Below are 21,099 nucleotides of genomic sequence, written 5' to 3'. Positions count from 1 at the left end.
ACTCCCCCCTCCTTCAAAGCCTCACTGAAGGCACATCTCCTCCAGGAGGCCTTCCCGAAGCCCCCATTTCCTCTTCTCCCACTCCCTTCTGCTCTTCACCGTTCTTGACTTGCTCCTTTGTTCTTTCCCCCTCCCAGCCTCACAGCACTTATGAATATATATGCAGGAGGGCAGATGGGGAATCTCTGGCAAACTAGGCAGGGAGGCAGAGGGGAAGAGGGAATGACTGTTGACATTACTTGACGAGTCTGCAGGGGCATTTGGACTTTTTTTTACCTCTAAATCCTACAGGTTCATAGCATTTTCACTCATTAACCCGTTCTTCTCCACTCTTCAATTCTTTATCACCTCTCTGCTAGACTAACACCCACCCTTACTAGCCCCTCAGCCAATTTTACATACAACTGCCCATACCATTTTTCCTAAAAAGCCAACTGGAGCATATCCACTTCTCAAAACTTCCAATGGCTCTCCACTGTTTTACCCATAAGATGGAAATTCTTCACCACTGGCTTCAAGCATCTCAATCTGCCTGGCTCTTACCCAGTTTATTCTCTTTGCTCTCCTCAAAGAAATCTAATCATCTCTCTCACCTCCAACCTACTGTTCAAGTGCCCTGCCCCTCACCTGAAATATCTACTACCGCTATCTCACCAAACCATGTACCATGTCCCTTCTCTTCTTCAGAGTCTTGTTCTTATCGCACTACCTTCCCCAGGAGGCAATCCCTGACTAATCCCCCCACTTCTGCCCCGTCAGCCACTCTTGTGCACTTTGGTTTTCACTCATTATCACTATATCGACGACTTTTCTTTTAAGAGCAAGGACCCCATTTTAATCATCTTCTGTATGTCCCCAAGGGCTTAGTACAGCATACTGCACAAAGTACACTGGAAGGATGGTGAAAGTGATAGTAATAAAGACGATGACGAGGAGAAGTCTACTAGGCTATTTATTACATATACATAATTACAGGGCAGTCACTATTTCCCTAGATGGTGAACTGAATTTTACCTGCAGTGCTTGTTCCTGTATATCTCGAAATAATTCCATATCTTTTTCGGTCATGACTTCCTGGCTTCCAAAAAGCCGCTCGTCAGCTTCCTGTTTTCCATCCCAGCCATCCTGATTGTCTGTGAATTAAAGAGTTCTCAAAGATCATTACTACAGCCTGACATATTAAACAAAGTCACAACAAATTCAGATGTCCTTAGCTATTTTGGACTGAAACCGAAAACTGAAACCTCATTTATAATATCAGTAACAGGATATTTCTACACTTGAAAAAGCGCTAGTTAACGCTAAATCAATCAATCGATGGTATTTATAAAGAGAGTTATGTGGCATTTGCTCTACAATTAATAATGCGACTATCTGGATGTTACTGTTTGTTGATTAATGTTTTAAAAACTTTGGAAAAAAGTGACTGAAAGAGAAATCTACAGAGCCTGAAATTAATTCTGAAGCAGCAGGAAAATTATACAGAATTGCTTTTTCCCTCTTGGTGAAAAATAGATACTAAAGTAAACTTAAAATTATGTTTCTCCAAATCCTAACAAGTATGGAAAAGGAACAACGTGGTATTGCTTCTATTACCTGGGCCATGAGTGAAAACCAGGAAGCTTGGCTCTTCCAGAAATAACTCAATATCTCATTACAAGGGCCCTGTATTTTCCCCACAGCAGACAGGAAATCTTCTCAGAAATAACATCAATAGTTTCACACCCAATTGTTAATATTTGATTCAGCTGAAGGCTGTAGCCTCCCCTGCAAATATTGGGGATCCTTTTAAAACATTTTCAGAACTAAGGATGATGGATGCTCCTTTGTTATCCACTTACTGCATATGGTAAATTATGGTACTAAACAGAACAAAAAAACTTATGACAAGAACAACAGGGGGACTATGTAGATCGCAGCCCTTCATATTTGATGATGGCACTGTTTCCTCTGGCTATATGTGTGGCTAAAATGACCAGTCTGTGAAAATCTTTTTTTTTCCTCCTTACACTGAATTTTAAATGAACAACTTCCTGTAGGTGCAGAGATAAAAGACTCACTGGTGCCAATATTCCCTAGCTAAAAGAAATGATGAAAATCTGAAGAGTCCAGATGAGATTAATATTCCCTTGAGAATGATCCACCGGGCACAGGAATGTGCCCTATCCAGCACTCCTCAGTAGAGCTGGACTGATCGGGAATTTGCAATCTCCGGTAAACACACCAAAAGGTGGCTCAGCTAAGCTGGCACTCTCCATTCTGGCTGCAGCTTAGGTTCCAACTTTCATTTTCCCTCTCCTCCTATGACTATAGTTGGATTGCAGTGATACTATGGGCACCAGGGAATCTCGGGTTGTTAGGATGGGTCTTCAGAGCTGTAGCCATGGCGCCTATGAACAAGAAGTCCCTCTGGTAGACCAAAATGTCAGGCCAGCTCAGAGGGTTCCCACTGCCTGGTTTAGGTTAATCCTCATCCTCTACAACCCAGAAAGAACACTACAGTGTTCTCATTTAAGTATTTTTTGAGACCAAATTCACTTAGAGTTTCTCTAATTGATGTATATTTCTCCAACTTTCCCCAAAATCTTTATATTATGACTGTGTGAGGAACCCATGGCTTGCAAGCCACATGTGGCTTTTCTTGGACTCAAATGTGGCACTTGAGCAGGGATGCTCATCTGTGGACTCAGCACTTCGAGGATGGCCACGTTAGAAATAATCAGGCCACTCTGTCTGGAAAGAAGATGAGAGGGAACTAACAATGGTGGCAAAATGAGCTGGAGCTGCTCTGGTTTCACACACCTGCCCCACAAGCCTCCCACCCTCAGTGAGCAACAGCAGTGGGCCAGCCAAGTCGGGCAGGGAAGGCGACTGCTCATTCCCCACATGCAAGGATAACAGTAGCAGGTGGGTGAGGCTTTGGGCAGGAAAGTGCCAAAGGCCACTGTGCTAGATATTGCAAACACTTATCCCAGGCCTAATGCACACCAAAACCTAAAACAGCCAAGTTTAGTGACAACAGTGGCTGAACTAGGAGTAAGTTCAATTCTTCACCTCCCTCTCTCTTTTCTTTCCTTTTTTTCCCCTCTACTCTTTTCCTCTTTCTCTTCCATCTCTTCCCCCTTGTTAACAGGGGAGGACACCCATCTTACCAAATCCACCCCACAACCGCTCAGCCTCTCCTGTTGGCGCTGATGCAGGCGGAGGGTTTCCGCTGCAGTTCCCCCAATTCTGTGGGTTGGGTGGGAGTGGGGTGTTTAGGAGGAACCTACCTCCTTCCCTCCAGGCTTAGCAGCTTTTCAGAGCTGTGAGTGGGAGGAGGAGCTGGGGGGCTTTATGGCAGGATGGGGGTGCACAGGCTGAGTGAAGAGCTGTTGAGTGAGTAGGAGCATCCAGGGTAGGTGGGGATTCCTCTCTCTCTGACTGACGTGAGGGGCAAAGACTCCGTCCCTTGGAGGATCGGGGCAAGGATTTCCTGCTTAGAGCAGGGTGAGCCCAAGCTCCAGGGTATCCCAAGGCCCCCCTGTCGCTCCCTGAAGCAGGGAACGTGTCTGTGGCCCTTTGGGAGTTGGTGTCCACCCACTCCACCTGGTACATGTCCCCAGCAGGTCATCCGTTGCTGATAGATGCCGCAGGGAGTTACTTGTTCCTGACTCCCTTCCCCTCACCCTGTCTTGTCCTCCCCCATTCTCCTCATCTCTTCCCTTTACCCATCCCTTCCCCTTCCTTCTAATGGCTGTGATGCCCAGACACATCGTCAGGTTCACCGTGCAGAGTGTACTCTTCCAAGTGCTTAATACAGTGCTCTGCACATAGTAAGCGCTCAAAAATGCCATTAGTTGATTGACTGACTGATGTCACATGCACAGGGAGGGAGGAGCCGTGAGCACTAATTGCATAAAGGTTTCATTCCGTCTGGCTCTTCTGCAATATAGGGTTGCCCACCCATCCAGCAAACTGTAGGGAAAAACATGAAACTACTTTTACTCTCAGAGAGCATGTGGCACTTGCTTGGCCATTCAAACAGATAAGTTACACAAGGGGGAGTCTCCCTCCTGAAGAGACTCTTTGGAGGAGAGCAGTTACACTTACTAATTGCATACTTAACGAAGGGAAAGCAAAGCTGAAGTGCTCCCTCTCTCTCCCATCCTGAGATGATACCTATTTCTGTTGTCTCTGAATAGACTTCTCCCATTTCTGCCCCCTTCGTATAGGCCTTGGCCTAAATGATCTTCTGTGTCTACGCCACACAGAGATACAGAATTGAGACAGAAAATAGGTATCAGGCACATATCAGAACACTGGTATGTTCTTCTTTGAATTAAAGTAAATTGTGCAGTTTTATTTTGGCGTAAAACCTACTGAAATGGAAATGAAGTGGAATTCATAAAAACTCCAAGTGAGATTTAGTACAGTTTGGAGTGGAAAAATGTAAAACCAGAAACCCACTCATCACCAACCATCCTACTCTCTTAATCCTTACCACCAGAATAATGTGGGGGTTTTAGTTGCTATTGGTTTTTAAAGAAGGCAAACAAATCCAAAAGGACCACCCTCACTCAAGGATGATATAAAAAGTGCTGTTGGTAAGCAGAAAACATCCACTAAACTGTTTTGACTAGAGGCATCCCTGAATTCATTTTTTATATTTTTATGGCAGCCCTTCTCGTGCAGTATAATTGGACAGATCTAGCATACAAATTTTCTCTTCAGCGAGACAGATTCTGAATAAGCATTACTCTAATAGATTCAAATTTATTTCCATTAAATATGGAAACAAAGTCAGTTCAGTCAGTTTTTTCAATTTTTGCCATATTCAAAAATAGAGGAGTATGTTACAAAAAACTGACATTTCTATTACTAGTTTCTACTTGGTTTGAAAATAACCAAAAGCCAAAGCAATTCCACTACTTCAGACCTTCCTGGAATTTTAGATAAAGAGGATGGTTGTGACTGTTGACACCTGACAAATCATTCAAATGTGCTTAAAAACAAAGAAGACTCAAAAGGTTCTAATAAAGGGGATAGATCCTAATCTCTTTTGTTTGTGCTCATTTGCCAGCTGTCACTCAGTGCCCTTCAGGAAACCTAACACCCCCTTACATAATAAACTCACACACAAACATATCTATATCTATATATATAGATAGATATTCTTCTCATTTAATGCTTCTAGCCAATCATTCTGGAAATGCTCTAGCTCATGAGTTGGACAAGTTCGGCTATCTTCTTTAAAGATATCAAAACGTGTATTCTAAATAGCTTTCCTTTTTCGTTCTGGGATCTCTCTCCTCCTGGAAGGAAAGGAAGGTCAAGTCTGAATCTCTAACATCAACCCAAACTATTCACTTCTTTAAACGGTCAAAGGGATCGTTACCTGCGGGCCAATCTGAAGTGCTTGATTTCCTGATGCCCTTTTTCCTGATCCTATATTGCTCAGAGTAGTCCACCACTTCTCCTCGAGCTTTCCGCCCATCAGGGGAGGGGGTGAAGAATTTGGTAAGGCCATCAATGAGCCCTTTGGTTTTCTTGTTGAATTTCAGGGGGGTACTGCCATCTCGGCAGAAGTCCAGGCCGTCCATTCGCTCCAAATACCCTTCTTCCGACGAAGACGCTGACTGGCTGGAGAGGGTGATTTTACGTTTCCGACCCCGACCGGGGCCGGCGCGCACCTTGCTGAAAGGACCTTTTGATCTAAAGGACAAATCAGGACAGAGGGTGAATAGCAAGATACATTCTCCTCTGAAGACTGCAATGTAGTTGATCCTGCCGGGCACTCTGTAAAAACCACGGCGAAAACTCTTCTGACGGGGGTCAAATTTACCATTGTGGGGAAGCAGAAAGCCACAGCAAGCATGTTAAGAACTCTAGCTCTGTATTCCCCCCTGGAGGGTTGCCGCTCCACAAGCACCATCCCAGCTTTGAACCGCCTCCCCCAGTTAAAAGAACCATACAAATTAGAACTCACTCACAGCCCGATAGCCTCAAAGAGATTAATATGAGAAAAACTGACACTGAAATCGACAAGACAACTGTGGGCCATCTCCAGCCTACTATCACTCCCTTAGCTCAGCTGCATCATCTACCAACAACCCCCGGCCAGTGTGAAGGCTTGGGAGAGCTGGCAAACAAATAATCCGCTTGCTCGCCTTAAAGGATCGTAATCCTGTTTCCAAGATCTAATTCCACTACAAAAGCAAGAGCCCAGAAACCAAAAGCCAAAGGGAAGCACTGATCAACACCACCTATCTGGGTCAAATCTCACTCCCACTCCTAAAACTCTTACAGCTGAAAAATATTCCAGCTGACAACCAGCTAGGGAAGCAGAGCTGGGCTACTTCTACCTCAGGAAAGTCAAGAAGGGGTACACAAGCAACCCTTTAGCAGTGGAGTGAAAATGAAACTTGGGAATCACTCCAAGATTGGGAGCCCCGCCTCCGCCACCTGAGATACAAGGGAATTCTCACCCGGGAAACACCTCTCAGTGCTTAGTTCAGGGCTCCGCACACAGTCAGCACTTAATAAATACTAATTTCTATCACTATTACTACTGGGAGAAAGGAGATTGGGAGAAAAGCCTTATGGACAACTCACTACCAGACAGAAGGTGGGAGTGGGAGAACAAAGGAGGACAAAAGCAGTGGTGTGGGGGGTAGCACAGGGAGGTGGTGGTGGGAGAGAGGACACTGGAAAGTGGCAAAAGGGCCGGTGATGAGCCACAGATGAAAATTTCCATTTCAACTGCTCAAACACGAGGACAAGTTACAGTAATAAAAAATGGTTTCTTTCTATGATGAACAATGGTTTTGTTTGCCTAGTGGCCTCTTCCTTCCTCCTCTCCTTTCACCGGTACTACTTACACTGCATTTTGTTGCTTTAACCTGTTTTTGGGGCGTCCTATTGGATTGGCATATCGCCGCTTTATCTGTGCAGCCTTCTTGTGTAGAAGTTTTCTTCCTTTCTTCCGAGGTCGACAGATCTGACATATCCACATGCCTATTTAAAGAAAAATTCCATCAGATGGCATCCCAGGACTAAATCTACCACAGATTTTCGATACTCCCAGCTGATAAACTCCAACACGAGAAGAGCCTGAAAAGGGATTCCCTTTCTGGGAAGATCCATCCTTTGCCCGGGATACTTCACTGCCCAGGCCCAACTCACAAAACGGCTCCTGGCACGCGGAATGGCCGTGGCATTGCCAGGCCAACACAAGCAGAAGTGTGCACAAGTCCCCGTGTGCCTGTTGGGACTACAAATCCTGCCGCCTTGTCTAAACACGGCCCTGCTTCCAACCAGAGGTAAGGCTGGGCCCCGATGAGTCTATGATGGGGGTTCTGCATCTTTCTTCTGGACCTTGGCCCATGCGGTGCTCTGCTCTCAATTACACCCCCAGAAACACTTCCTCCACCCTTAAAAGGAAAGGAGCGCTTCCTGGTTTTTCAAACCTGGGTCTCTTACTGATTACCAAACTGTTAGCAGCTCAAAATATAAAGGTTTGGGGGAATCCTCTCATGGCCTAGAAGCCTCTAAGTCTATAAGTCAATTCCACCGGGACTTGAATTTTCGATTCCCAAAGTGGGGACAGCTCTCACCTTTCGGCATCCTGGTGAGTGGTGGATCACAGCACTCCATGTGAAAACCTCGGTCGCATGAATCACAGAAAAGCATATTATCCTTTGGGGAAAAAAGACAGGCAGCTGTTCAATGCAATGAAATGGAAACCCATCAAGATCGAACCCTTATGTGGTTTAAGCAAGGCTGATCAGTCAAAAGAGCCCACTGAGCTCTGTTCGATTATCCCATGGAAGCAGGTATCGCTAAAGTCTGCCAGACTAATTGTTTGAGAAGTAATAAGACCTAGTTATAGGCCGAGCAACCGGCACGGACCTTCCACCGAAAGCAAAATGTCCACGAGGGAAATCGGAAGGACTTACTGCATTTTTGCCCTGATCTCGACAGGAGCTGCACGTTTTGCACTCAATGCATTGCCACCGTAGTGCCTTCACTCGAACCGTGAGTTCTGGAGAGAATTTCAAACAGGACGGATGACCTACGAAGACAGTAGAGCACAATGATTTACATGGAATAATCACCATGAACTTTATCATCTTGTTTAAGGGTAATAGGGTGAAAAGAGTAACTCGGAAAAGGTCCCTGATCATCCTGAATCTACTTCAGTGCTCTGTACAGTGCTCACCAAAGTGCTTAACTAATATCACAGTTTTGATTATGAATCCCACTAGACTATTAGTCCCTTGAGGACAAGGATCGTGACTACAAACTCTGTGGTTTGGGTCACTCAAATGCCCCTTTTAAGCAGCCAGTGTAGAACCACCACTTCTGACCTATTGTTTGATACCTTCCCAAGGGCCTAGTACAATGCTCTGCACCCAGTAAACACTCAATCAATACCACTGATTGACTGAAAGGAAAACGTACATGAAGCATACATTTCACTTGGACTTATACACACTTCACTCATTTCACTTCTAAACCAAAATTAGGAATTTGGTGTTCATACGGATTGAATTTGACAAATTTAACTTTCCAAAACAGGGCCTGAACCCCATGCCGATGTTTTATAACCTCATATCAGGATTCTGATTACCTATGCAAATTTTCATGATTAAGAGAGCTCAAACTCAAAAACCCCACCACGGCTAAACTATTTCCCTCTTTCACTGGTTTACATCTTCTGTCACATCCAAAACCAACAGCAGCAAAAGAAATCCCCTCTTTGCCAAGATTTGATCCCCACTCAATACTCAGCAACTGAGAGGAGAGAAAATGAACCAAGGGCCACTGTTCACTTGATCTCAGATAACGGTACGCTCCTCTCCCTTAAAACAGGGTAGTGTATTTTTTGGGGGGGCGGGGGTTATTTGTTTTTTGATGTTTGGGGGTTTTCTTTTCGTGTGTGTGTGTGACGGGGGGGGGGGGGCGGGGGGGATGCCCCTTTAAATCAGCCAGTGTGGGATCACAACTTCTGGCCTAGGATCAGGAGAAGAGTAATGCTTTCAGGGGCAGAGCTAATTACCAGTAAATGGTGCAGTAGTTCCACACCTTTAAATGCTTCCCAAAGCCCCGGTGATACCATACCAGTCAATCTGTTCTAGATAGAGTGGTTCTGCCACTCATTAGGGGAGCAAGCACAGGGCATGAAGAAGTTACCCCGATTCTTCCCAGGGGTGGCCCCGAAAACAAGCGTTGGTACTTGTGATGGTGTCTCCCATCAAAAACAACAAATGAGCCTCTGTCTTACAACAAACATGGAATGAAGGAATTGTTTATTTATAGTCAAAACCTAAATATTAGCTTTAATGACTCCTTTCCTTTCCTTTCTCAGTGATACATCTGACTCTAACTCACATCTCTTTTCATAGGGTAAAGACATATAATGAAAGCAGTTCAAAGGAACATGCAACAACAACTCATTAAGTTGTTGTTTCCACCCTCTATTTTCAATGCGTCCAAATTCATTTGGAATTATGCTGGATATCAGGGATGAACTACAGAATGAACTAAACGCGGGCTAAATTCAGTTTTCCCCTGCAAAGAAAATGGAGGTGGTGGGGAAAGAGTCCTGAATGAATTGAAGATATGTAATGCTCGCTTTAGCCTTTTAGTGATAAGATTTGCCTTAGAAGTCCTAAGCAAAAGGTAAACCAGACAGACCCTTCCAATCCCCGGGGAAAAGAGAACTTTTGAACGATCTGGTTTCAGAACCGAATTTTTAAAACTCTCCCGGCTCCCTGCTAGAAGAGCCCTGGATTATTTTTCTTTCTGCCATCCATAGCTTGGGTTCTGTTCCATATATACTCTTTCCCTTGGCGGCAGTGAGGGCAACTGTTCCCATAATTTTCTGAGTTTGACTCGCAGATGTGCTTATCCCAGGTCCCTGAGAAGATGGTAGCCTATCTTCTGGCAGTCTCCCATTCCTTCTGAAACCCCAGCCTGCTTTTTGACCCCATCCTCAAAATAAAAGGTTGGCCCTTCTGCTCTGTTCCACCTGGGAGAGGTGGCGGGGAGTAGCCAGGAGTAGCCATGGAAGGGAAGCTCCTGGGCTCTGTTTCTGTCCATTGCCCACATCTATAGGACAATGGGCTTTGGCTTTTTGGCTTCCTAGCGAACAGAAGAGAAATGAGTCCCCAGCAGTTTCAATGTGGTAAAAGCAGGGACAAATAAGTGATCAGAGATTCATTTAAAGAAAATTCCACTATGGGGTGGTGGGTGCCGGGGGCTGAGGAGGAGGGAAGCTTAGGGAGGGAGAAGAGACAGCTGATTCATAAATTCAGGGTGTTTTGTTACCTGGAAATTCACTGTCATAAGTAAAAATAACCTTGTGTAGGTAAGATTTCTGGGGGACTTTGAAAATGACTCTTGGAAATGAAGCATTTCCTAAATTGGGGTTCTTCTTCAGTAATTATTAAAGAGAAACTTGTAATAGTTCCAAATGCAGGTCAAAATTGCTTCCAGCAAATGTTCTAAAATGTGATAAAGGGGGGGAAATCTGAGGATCAAGGCCCAAGTGTAAGCAATAACATTTTCCAGAGCTTAACCAGCGTTTGAATAATAATAATGGCATTTATTAAGCACTATGTGCAAAGCACTGTTCTAAGCACTGGGGAGGTTACAAGGGGATCAGATTGTCCCACAGGGGGTTCACAGTCAATCCCCATTTTACAGATGAGGTAACAGGCGCATAGAAGTTAAGTGACTTGCCCAAAGCCACACAGCTGACAATTGGCGGAGCCAGGATTTGAACCCATGACCACTGACTCCAAAGCCTCTGCTCTTTCCACTGAGACACGCTGCTTGAACGTCTCTACTATTCTTCACTGTCTGCACTGGTCTGCTTAGCTGGAGCCCCGCCCCGAGTCCCTCAAAGCAGATTAGCCCAGGGAGTCATCTAGCTCAGTATCACTGATGCCCAAACAGGAAAGCTAAGTGAATTTGCTACCTTGCATATGCAAGTTCTATTTAGAAGGAGTGTGAAGAAGCACCTACCACTGTTGCCACAGTCAGCGCAAGAGATGAGCTCCTCAGGTTTCTTCTCTCGGTTTTGTTCCTTTGTACCAAGGCAGAAACTACAGATTGGGATGGGTTCAGCAACCGGCTGCAAAGAAGGAAGCACAAAGGTCACTCGTGTTCTAATACATTTGCGGGTGGCTTGATCAGTGAACGTATAATCTTCTGATAATGGCCGAATCACAGATCTCAGGAGGTCAATGCACGGCCCATGAGTGGTTTGGACCACCTTTGTCACTCCCACATTTCCAGCCCAAGAGGCTACCCCGCTGCAATGAAACCCTGAACATTTCCAAACTTAGTAGACCAGCGAGCCCAGTTCTAGTTCCTCCTTAAGCAGATCCCCAGGACTTCCACGACACTGTTTGGCCCAGGTTCATAAGGACTAAGAAGTGTGCACCAACAGGAACTAGAAGTTTGGATTTCCTTTCCAAGTAAAACTGTTATACATGGGAAGAGTTTCTGCATACCAGTCAATCATATTTATTGAGAGCTTACTGTGTGCAGAAGACCATACTAAACTAAGGAGAGTCCAATACTGCAGTTGGTAGACAAGTTCCCTGCCACAATAAGTTTACAGCCTAGAAGGAAATAGAGACATTAATACAAATACATAAATTAAGGATCTGAGCCTGTTGTTGGGTAGGGACCGTCTCTCCATTTTGCCAACTTGTACTTCCCAAGCGTTTAGTACAGTGCTCTGCACACAGTAAGCGCTCAATAAATGATTGATTGAATGAATGACTATGAACATAAGTGCTGCAGGGTGGAGGGAGGGTTGAATAAAGGGTACAAATTCATTCATTCAATCATATATATTGAGTGCTTACTGTGTGCAGAGCACATGGAAAGTACCATTCAGCAATAAAGAGAGATAATTCCTGCCCACACTGGGTTTGCGGTCTAGAGGAGGGGGAGACAGACATCAAAACAGATAAATAGGCATCAATATCCAAGTGTCAGGGTGACACGAAAGGGAGTTGGAGAAGAGGAAATGTGGGCTTAGTCAGGGAAGGCCTCTTGGAGGAGATGTGCTTTTAATATGGCTTTGAAGGTGGGGGAGAGTGACCATCTTTAGAATAGGAAGTGGGAGGATGTTCCAAGCCAGAGGTAGGATGTGGGCGAGGGGTCAACGGCTAGATAGATGAGCCTGAGGTGCATTGAGTAGGTTGGAATTAGAGAAGTGAAGTCTGTGGGCTGAGTTGTAGCAGAAAATCAGGAAGGTAAGGCATGAGGGGGCAAGGTGACAGTGTTTTAAAGCTGATGGTAAGGAGTTTCTGTTTGATGTGGAGGTGGATGGGCGGCCACGGGATGTTCTTGAGGAGTGGACTGAATGGTTCTCTAGAAAAATCATCTGGAGAGTCACGTGTGGACTGGAGTGGGGAGAGACAGGAGGCAGGAAAGTCAGGGAGGAGGCTGCCTGCGGTGTGACTTTGGGCCAATCACTTAACTCCTTTGACTCAGATTCTTTATTGGTAAAATTTGAAAATTTGTAAAACTGTTTGCCCTCCTACTTAGACTGTGAGCCCATTTGGGACAGGGATTTGTACCCTTTATTCGCCCCACCCTCTGCTCTGTAGCACTTACATACACATCTGGGGAGAGTGGCCGAACTGAGTGATGTGTAAGCCTTGATATTCTTTTTTCCTTATTTGTCCCTCACGAGCCCCAGTGTGTCATCTGCTCTCATGTTTTGATGCTAGGGATGCCTGTCTACTTCTTTTGTTTTGTTGTCTGTCTCCTGCGAGCCCGTTGTTTTAGGGGTTGTCTCTATCTGTTGCCAAATTGTACTTTCCAAGCGCTTAGTACAGTGCTCTGCACACAGTAAGCGCTCAATAAATACGACAATGAATGAATGATGCAGTAAATCATGGTGGGATAGGATAAGTACCCCTCCCCACAGCACCTGTATATATGTTTGTACAGATTTAGTACTCTATTTTACTTGTACATATTTACTGTTTATTTTGTTAATGATGTGCATTTAACTTTAATTCCATTTATTGTGACGACTCGACACCTGTCCATATGTTTTGTTCTGCTGTCTGTCTCCCCCTTCTAGACTGTGAGCCCGTTGTTGGGTAGGGACTGCCTCTATATGTCGCCAACTTGTACTTCCCAAGCGCTTCGTACAGTGCTCTGCACATAGTAAGCGCTCAATAAATATGACTGAATGAATGAATAACGTGGCAGCAGTTTGGATGAAGAGGAAAGGGTGGATTTAGCAATGACGTGAAGGTTAACCGACAAGATTTGGTGACAGACTGAATATGTGGGTTGACGGAGAGCCGAGTCAAGGGTAACACCAAGGTTAGGGGCTTGCAGGGCAAGGAGGATGGTGATGCCTTCTACAGTGATGGGAAAGTCAGGGAGAGGACAGGGTTTAGGTGGCTGGTTCATTCATTCATTCACTCAATCGTACTTACTGAGCCCTTACTGTGTGCGGAGCACTGTACTAAGCGCTTGGGAAGTACAAGTTGGCAACATATAGAGACATATAGAGATGGCTCACTGTCTAGAAGGGGGAGACAGACAACAAAACATGTGGACAGGTGTCAAGTCATCAGAATAAACAGAAATAAAGCTAGATGCACATCATTAACAAAATAAACAGAATAGTAAATATGTGCAGGTAAAATAAATAGAGTAATAAATCTGTACAAACATATATACAGGTGCTGTGGGGAGGGGAAGGAGGTAGGGAGGGGGGGATGGGGAGGAGGAGAGGAAAAGGGGGGCTCAGTCTGGTTGAACGCTGCCAGTTCCAGCAAGCCCCTGGTTTAATATTGGATATACCAGAAAAACTACAAATGCCTGGTGGCCGAATGTACGGGGTTGTGCTCTGTTTTACCTTCCCGAACCCCAGCCCAAAATACTACTTACAAGCGGGGGCTGAGAGAGGGGCTCAACCTGCAGGCCCGATATGACGTCCGCTAAACACGGCCCAAACCACATACTGTGCTGATGTCATCTGCACTGATCCACGATGGAGGCCGACTCACTGCCCGTCTCAGTTTCTGCATGAGTACGTGTGTTTACGTGCATGCTCTGTGTCCTCCAAATACTGTTTTGCTGATGGGCTGATTACTGCTCACGTTTTTATTATTTATTGTTTGATTTTTCATTGTCTGCCCGTGACATTCTCGCCCCACTTAGATGGTAGATTCCCTGCCTAGCTTTATTTGGTCTCGTTATAGATTGGAAAATCCTGGAGGATGGGTATAATGTCTACCAGCTCTGTGGCAATGTAGTCTCCCAAGTGCTTAGTGCAGTGCTCTACACACAGTAAACACTCAATAATTACCCCTGATTGATGGCTGTATTTACTCCAGTGCTTAGTACAATGCCTTCTACAGAGTAACCACTTATTAATCAATAAATCAACGGTACTTACTATGTTCAGAGCACTGTGCTAAGTGCTCAGGAGAGTACAACAGAATTGGCAGATCCGTTTCCTGCCCTTTATAATAATGTTTGAGACCACCCCCAGACAACAAAGAAGAAATCCAGTGTTAACACAGTTGCAGACCCAAAACCTTGGCTACTTAAGTCAGACAAACCAAAATCGGAACAAAATAGGCTAATGAGTGGTCCTGAGACAAGATGAGAAATGACCAAGCCCTGAGTTCAGAATTCATCACCAAATGATAATGATGGTTTCTACAAAGCACTTACTACTACTATAGTAATAATTCCGCTATGGGTTAAGCGCTTATTGTGTGCCAGAAACCGTACTACGTGCTGGGGTGGATACAAGCAAATCGGGTTGGACACAGTCTCTGTCCCATGTGGGGCTCACAGTCTCAGTCCCCATCCCACAGATGAGGAAACTGAGGCACACAGAAGTGACCCGGCCAAGGTCACACAGCAGACAAGCAGCGGAGCCAGGAGAAGTGCTGGAGAAGATACAGAACAGAGGGGACACTACATGGGGTTCACAGTCTAAAAAATGTCAGGAAGAACAGGGATCTTATCCCCATTTCCAGGGAAAAGCCACAGGGCTTGAAGAAGTCAAATGACTCTCCCAACGTCACAAGCAGGCAAGTAGCCATGGCAGAATTAGAACCCAGGTCTTCTGACCACCCCACAGTCCTGTACTCTTTAAACTACGCAACACTGCCTCTCCCAATTAATGCCAAAGAATGAACGCCGCAAAAGCAGCTCTAACCCCCTTTTCGGTGCATTAATCTACAAAGCTCCAGGAAGGCAGAATTTAAAAGGAGGAAGTTAAATGAAAAAGCATGGACTGTAGTCCTTTTTGCTGCTTTTAGCCTAGACAGGCCTCGTATTGGCCCTTTCCAATTAGGCAATAAGCTCCCAGTGAGTAGCAACTGTCACTTTAATGAAATGTTGTACTGTGCTTTATATTCATTCTACATTATACAAATTAGGTGCCTAATAGGTGGTTTTGAAGATGACGGTGGTATTCCTTTTGCCCCACCTTAAACTCTCATGGCTGTGATTCCTGTTCAGGTGAAAAACTCATCTACAAACCTATACACCCCTGAAACAGCATGAAACTTGTGACTTGTTTACAAAAAGCCAATAGGCGTCTATCTGAAAGTCTTTAAAGATCAAATATCATATCTCAGAGGAAGAGAAATTTTCTTGAAAAGGAGTGACAAATTCACTACTTTTCAAATACTGCGTGGCACTGGATTTATAGTTTTCAGAATCCACCGTGCCACTACTGTCAAATGACACTATGAGCCAATTTAAATTTGGCATAAATCACTTTGATACAGTTTGCAGTTGCCCCAGTACAGTCTATTGCAAGACACGCTAATCCGAGTTGCAAGTGATGAATATGTCACCTTTAAATTACTTGGAATTGTTTTTTTAGTTTACTTTAGGAAGAAGTATCAATAATTTATCCTTTGCCAGTTGGCTCTCGAGAGGCTGTCTAAACAAGTTAAATGGGTTTCAATAAATCAGCTTGATTACTCGATTTTCTGGGTCGGTAAGTCTCTCTAACTCCCTGGTACATCTGCATTGTTAGGAAATAGCTAAAAAAAACTTCCACTTGTACCACTACCTATTTGAAATCCGAATCTACTGTGGCTATTACCAGCGTGGCTCAGTGGAAAGAACATGGGCTTTGGAGTCAGAGTTCATGGGTTCAAATCCTGGCTCCGCCAATTGTCAGCTGTGTGACTTTGGGCAAGTCACTTAACTTCTCTGGGCCTCGGTTACCTCATCTGGAAAATGAGGATTAAGACTGTGAGCCCCCCCGTGGGACAACCTGATCACCTTGTAACCTCCCCAGCGCCTAGAACAGTGCTTTGCACACAGTAAGCGCTTAATTAAAAATGTCATTATTATTATTATTATTATTATTATTATTAGGTAATACCAGTCACACTGTGAGTTCCACATACAAGTTTCAATGTGCAAATTTCACTTCTAACTTAAAGACAATGGAAAGTGATAGGGAAAAAGAACAACGAGATATCATCATCATCAATCGTACTTATTGAGCGCTTACTATGTGCAGAGCACTGTACTAAGCGCTTGGGAAGTACAAATTGGCAACATATAGAGACAGTCCCTACCCAACAGTGGGCTCACAGTCTAAAAGGGGGAGACAGAGAACAAAACAAAACATACCAACAAAATAAAATAAACAGAATAGATATGTACAAGTAAAATAACTAACTAAATAGAGTAATAAATATGTACAAAAATATACATATATACAGGTGCTGGGGGTAGTTCTCAACCTGAAAAGGACAGGAGCACACAGAAAAGAGGGAGAAGGAAAAGTCACACTGTGAGTTCCACATACAAGTTTCAATGTGCAGATTTCACTTCTGATTTAAAGACAATGGAAAGTGATAGGGAAAAAGAACAATGAGATATCTTCATTTCATCCTAGTTCTCAACCTGAAAAGGACAGGCGCACACAGAAAAGAGGGAGAAGGAAAAGTCACACTGTGAGTTCCACATACAAGTTTCAATGTGCAAATTTCACCTCTAATTTAAAGACAATGGAAAGTGATAGGGAAAAAGAACAATGAGATATATTCATTTCATCGTAGTTCTCAACCTGAAAAGGACAGGCGCACACAGAAAAGAGGGAGAAGGAAAAGTAAAGGAGACAGGGAAAAAGAGTATTCGCAATCAACCCTTTTCAAAAGCCAGATTTCTGTTTTGCGGTAGTATAAGGACTCACACAGACAACTTTCTGGCACACAAACTGAAGCTATAGTGCAAAATATATATTCTTGAGGAAACAATTAAAGTACTCATGAAGCTCCATTCTCCCAAACATTTCAAGTTCAGTCCCGACGCAGGGTCAAGTAAAATTCCTGCTGCTAAAACTCAAGAGTTGAGGAAATTGGGGGCATCATCATCATCATCAATCGTATTTACTGGGCACTTACTATGTGCAGAGCACTGTACCAAGCGCTTGGGAAGTACAAATTGGCAACATCATCAATCGTATTTATTGAGCGCTTACTATGTGCAGAGCACTGTACCAAGCGCTTGGGAAGTACAAATTGGCAACATATAGAGACGGTCCCTACCCAACAGTGGGCTCACAGTCTAAAAGGGGGAGACGGAGAACAAAACCAAACATACTGACAAAATAAAAGAAATAGAATAGATATGTACAAGCAAAATAGAGTAATAAATATGTACAAACATATATACAGGTGCTGTGGGGAAGGGAAGTTGAAGGGGCAGTGGAACATATGCAAAATCAGAATGCCTGGAAGTATAATGGGGGGGGGGGGAATGCAAACTAAAATACCACCTTACTGTGACACTATGGATTGGACAAAAGCGGGACAACAGAATCCCATGAGACTCCGTGCCACACGGTGGCTTGCGGATGCAAGGTGATCTGCCTCAAATTCCAGAAAATGGAGTAATCCCGTTTTCTCTCATCTGTTACTCTGGAATACCAAAGAGCAGAGGCCGTGATACCCACCAGATGGCAGCTCCGGCTGCAAAACCTTCTATTCTGGACTCCCAAGGCAGTAGTAACCTGCATTTTGGCTTGAAACTAAAGCAGAAAATGATAAGAAGACCTTTCTAATGTTTATTTTTTTGGAGAAGGCACGATTTTACATAATTTTAGAAAGCACCACTACGTCCATAAACACGTCCCTGTTAAGGCTAACTATAACACACACTTTAAATGATTTATGGTTGCATTTCCTAACGGTGATCGGACACGGCGATTCCATTCTCAATTTTTAGACCTCTGTCAGTTATACTAAGTTCTCTTATTTTCTACACCTGTCAAAAAGAACTTGGCCCACTCACAACCAGTTGGTTTTTAAGCATTACCCCCAAACTGGTGCAAATATGAGCCCGTTGTTGGGTAGGGACCGCCTCTATATGTTGCCAACTTGTACTTCCCAAGCGCTTAGTACAGTGCTCTGCACACAGTAAGCGCTCAATAAATACGATTGATTGATTAGTACAGTGCTCTGCACACAGTAAGCGCTCAATAAATACGACTGAATGAATGAATATAAAGAGGGACTGATTATATCCCCCTAGACTGTAAGCTCATTGTGGGCAGGGAACATGTCCACCAACTCTGCTGTACTCTCCCAACTGCTTAGTACAGTTCCCTACACTGTAAACTTGTTGTCTGGAAGGGAATGTGTCTGTTACATTGTTGTGCCACCCGTTTTTTTATGTGGAATTTTCAAAAAGACTCATTTACTGCTCAGTTTTCTTCTCTGCTTCAATCAATCAATCAATCGTATTTATTGAGCGCTTACTGTGTGCACAACACTGTACTAAGCACTTGGGAAGTGCAAGTTGGCGACATATAGAGACGGTCCCTACCCCACAGTGGGCTCACTGTGTGTGGTCTAGTGGAAGTGAAGCAGCATGGTGTAGTGGACAGAGCACGGGCCTGGGTATCAGAAGGTCACGGGTTCTAATCCTGCTCCACCACTTGTCTGCCATGTGTGATCTTGGGCAAGTCACTTCACTTCTCTGGGCCTCCGTTACTTCATCTGTAAAATGGGCATTGAGACTGAGAGCCCCACGTGGAACGGGGACGGTGTCCAACCCGATTGGCCTGGATCGACCCCAGCGCTTAGTACAGTGCCTGGCACATAGTAAGCACTTAACAAACACCACCATTACTATTACTAGTGTACTCTGTCTCCCCCTTTTAGACTGCGAGCTCACTGTTGGGTAGGGACTGTCTCTATATGTTGCCATCTTGTACTTCCCAAGCGCCTAGTACAGTGCTCTGCACACAGTAAGCGCTCAATAAATATGACTGACTGATTGATTACTGTACTCTCCTAAGTGCTTAGTACAGTGCCCTCAACATAAAAAGTGCTCAATAAACATGACTGATTTCTCTGCACACAGTAGTGCTCACTAAGTATCACTGGTTGATTGCTCAACATACCATTCTACCCACAAATATATTTAACCATTTAAAGATTAGTCAGCCCCATTACAGTGAAAAAATCTGTCTTTAATGTAGCACAGAGGTGGGTACAGTTCCCTACCCTCTTTCCTGAGAACCGGCAGGCATTTGCCACCCTCCCCGTCCTGCCTCTGAGCTCAACTCCCCCACACAACTGGACCCTTCCCCTCCACCAAAATGGATATTCCTACTCCATTCCATTAAGACTACATCTCAGTACCTCCTTAAGGACATCTTCCCTAAAATAAAGATCCACTGTTCCGATGCGTCATATCAACGATCGTGTGTGTGTTCTTTATGTATTATATATGTCCTTTATATTACGGCAGAAAGCTGATTACCTGAATATCAGAGCAGCAGCATGGCCTCTTGGATAGAGCACGGTCCAAGAAGCCAGAAGGACCTGGGTTCCAATGCCGACTCCATCGCTTGTCGGCTAGGTGACCCTGAGCAAGGCACTTAATAATAATAATAATAATAATGATGGCATTTGTTAAGCGCTTACTATGTGCAAAGCACTGTTCTAAGCGCTGGGGGGATACAATGTGATCAAGTTGTCCCACGTAGGGCTCACAGTCTTACTCCCCATTTTTACAGATGAGGCAACTGAGGCTCAGAGAAGTTAAGTGACTTGCCCAACAGACTTGTGGCGGAGCCGGGATTCGAACCCACGACCTCTGACTCCAAAGCCCGTGCTCTTCCCACTGAGCCACGCTGCTTCTCTGTGCCTCGGGTGCCTCATCTGTAAAATGGTGAGCCCCATGTGGGACATGGACTGTGTCCAACCAGATTAACCTGTATTTACCCTAGCACTCAGTACAGCACCTGGAACAAAGTAAGCCCTTAACGAATATTATTAACAACAACATTATCCAGGCTGACTGTTTCTCACACCCAAATTAGTCCTGGTGTTCAAACTAAACAAAAATGGGTATATTCCCTCTCCAAAATACCCAAGTTCAAGTTTGTGCAATGACCCTGCATAGCTTCATTCCAGTTCAAAGTGGATAATCAGTTTTCTGCTACATTAATTTCACATTTGTTTGCCTAATATGTCTTCCCACTTGATCTGAAGCAGCACAGTGTAGTGGACAGAGCACAGGCCTGGGCGTCAGAGGGCCCTGGGTTCTAATCCTGGGTCTGCCGCTTGTCTGCTGTGGGACCTTGGGCAAGTCACTTCACTGGGCCTCAGTTCCCTCATCTGTAAAATGGGGGTGGAGACTGCGGGCCTCATTTGGGACAGGGACGATGTCCAACCCGATTTGCTTGTATCCACCCCAGCACTTAGTGCAGTGCCTTGCACACAGTAAGCACTTAAATACCATAATTATTGTTATTAATATCAACTCCTCAGGAAACAGCATGGACCTGCGGACCAGAGGACCTGGGTTCTAACTGTGGCTCTGCCCATGCCTGCTGCGGGATCTTGGGCAAGTCATTTGACTTCTCTATGCCTCTGTTTCCTCACTGTGGAATGGAAAGTCAATACCTGTTGTCCCTCCTACTTTGAAGGGGGATTCAAAACCTGTGATCCCCCTTTGGGACAGGGACTCTCTCAGACTTGATTATCGTAAATTTACCCCACTGCTTAGTACCCTCTTGGCACCCGGTTAGCCCAGTGTCTACCCCAGCGCTGGACTAAAGGCCGGGGTAGACTCAAG

The 21,099-nt window shown here is 44.7% G+C and overlaps 1 protein-coding gene across 2 annotated transcripts in view; it reads right to left on the bottom strand.

Moving 5' to 3' along the window:
* The window catches only part of KAT6A (lysine acetyltransferase 6A), a 112,017-nt gene that overhangs the window by 42,201 nt on the left and 48,717 nt on the right, over positions 1-21,099 (bottom strand). For both annotated transcript variants that reach the window (XM_038746237.1, XM_038746236.1), the window contains exons 3-8: positions 11,011-11,119; positions 7,938-8,053; positions 7,596-7,677; positions 6,861-6,996; positions 5,378-5,694; positions 1,015-1,133 (exon numbers count right to left, since the gene is read on the bottom strand). In XM_038746237.1, coding sequence (XP_038602165.1) covers positions 1,015-1,133; positions 5,378-5,694; positions 6,861-6,996; positions 7,596-7,677; positions 7,938-8,053; positions 11,011-11,119 — 879 coding nt within the window. The remainder of the gene's footprint in view (positions 1-1,014; positions 1,134-5,377; positions 5,695-6,860; positions 6,997-7,595; positions 7,678-7,937; positions 8,054-11,010; positions 11,120-21,099) is intronic.

The sequence above is a fragment of the Tachyglossus aculeatus genome, chromosome 5 (assembly GCF_015852505.1).
Source record: "Tachyglossus aculeatus isolate mTacAcu1 chromosome 5, mTacAcu1.pri, whole genome shotgun sequence".
NCBI lineage: Eukaryota > Metazoa > Chordata > Mammalia > Monotremata > Tachyglossidae > Tachyglossus > Tachyglossus aculeatus.
Note: the sequence above shows the minus strand (reverse complement) of the source record. Positions and strands in the feature narration are given on the sequence as shown.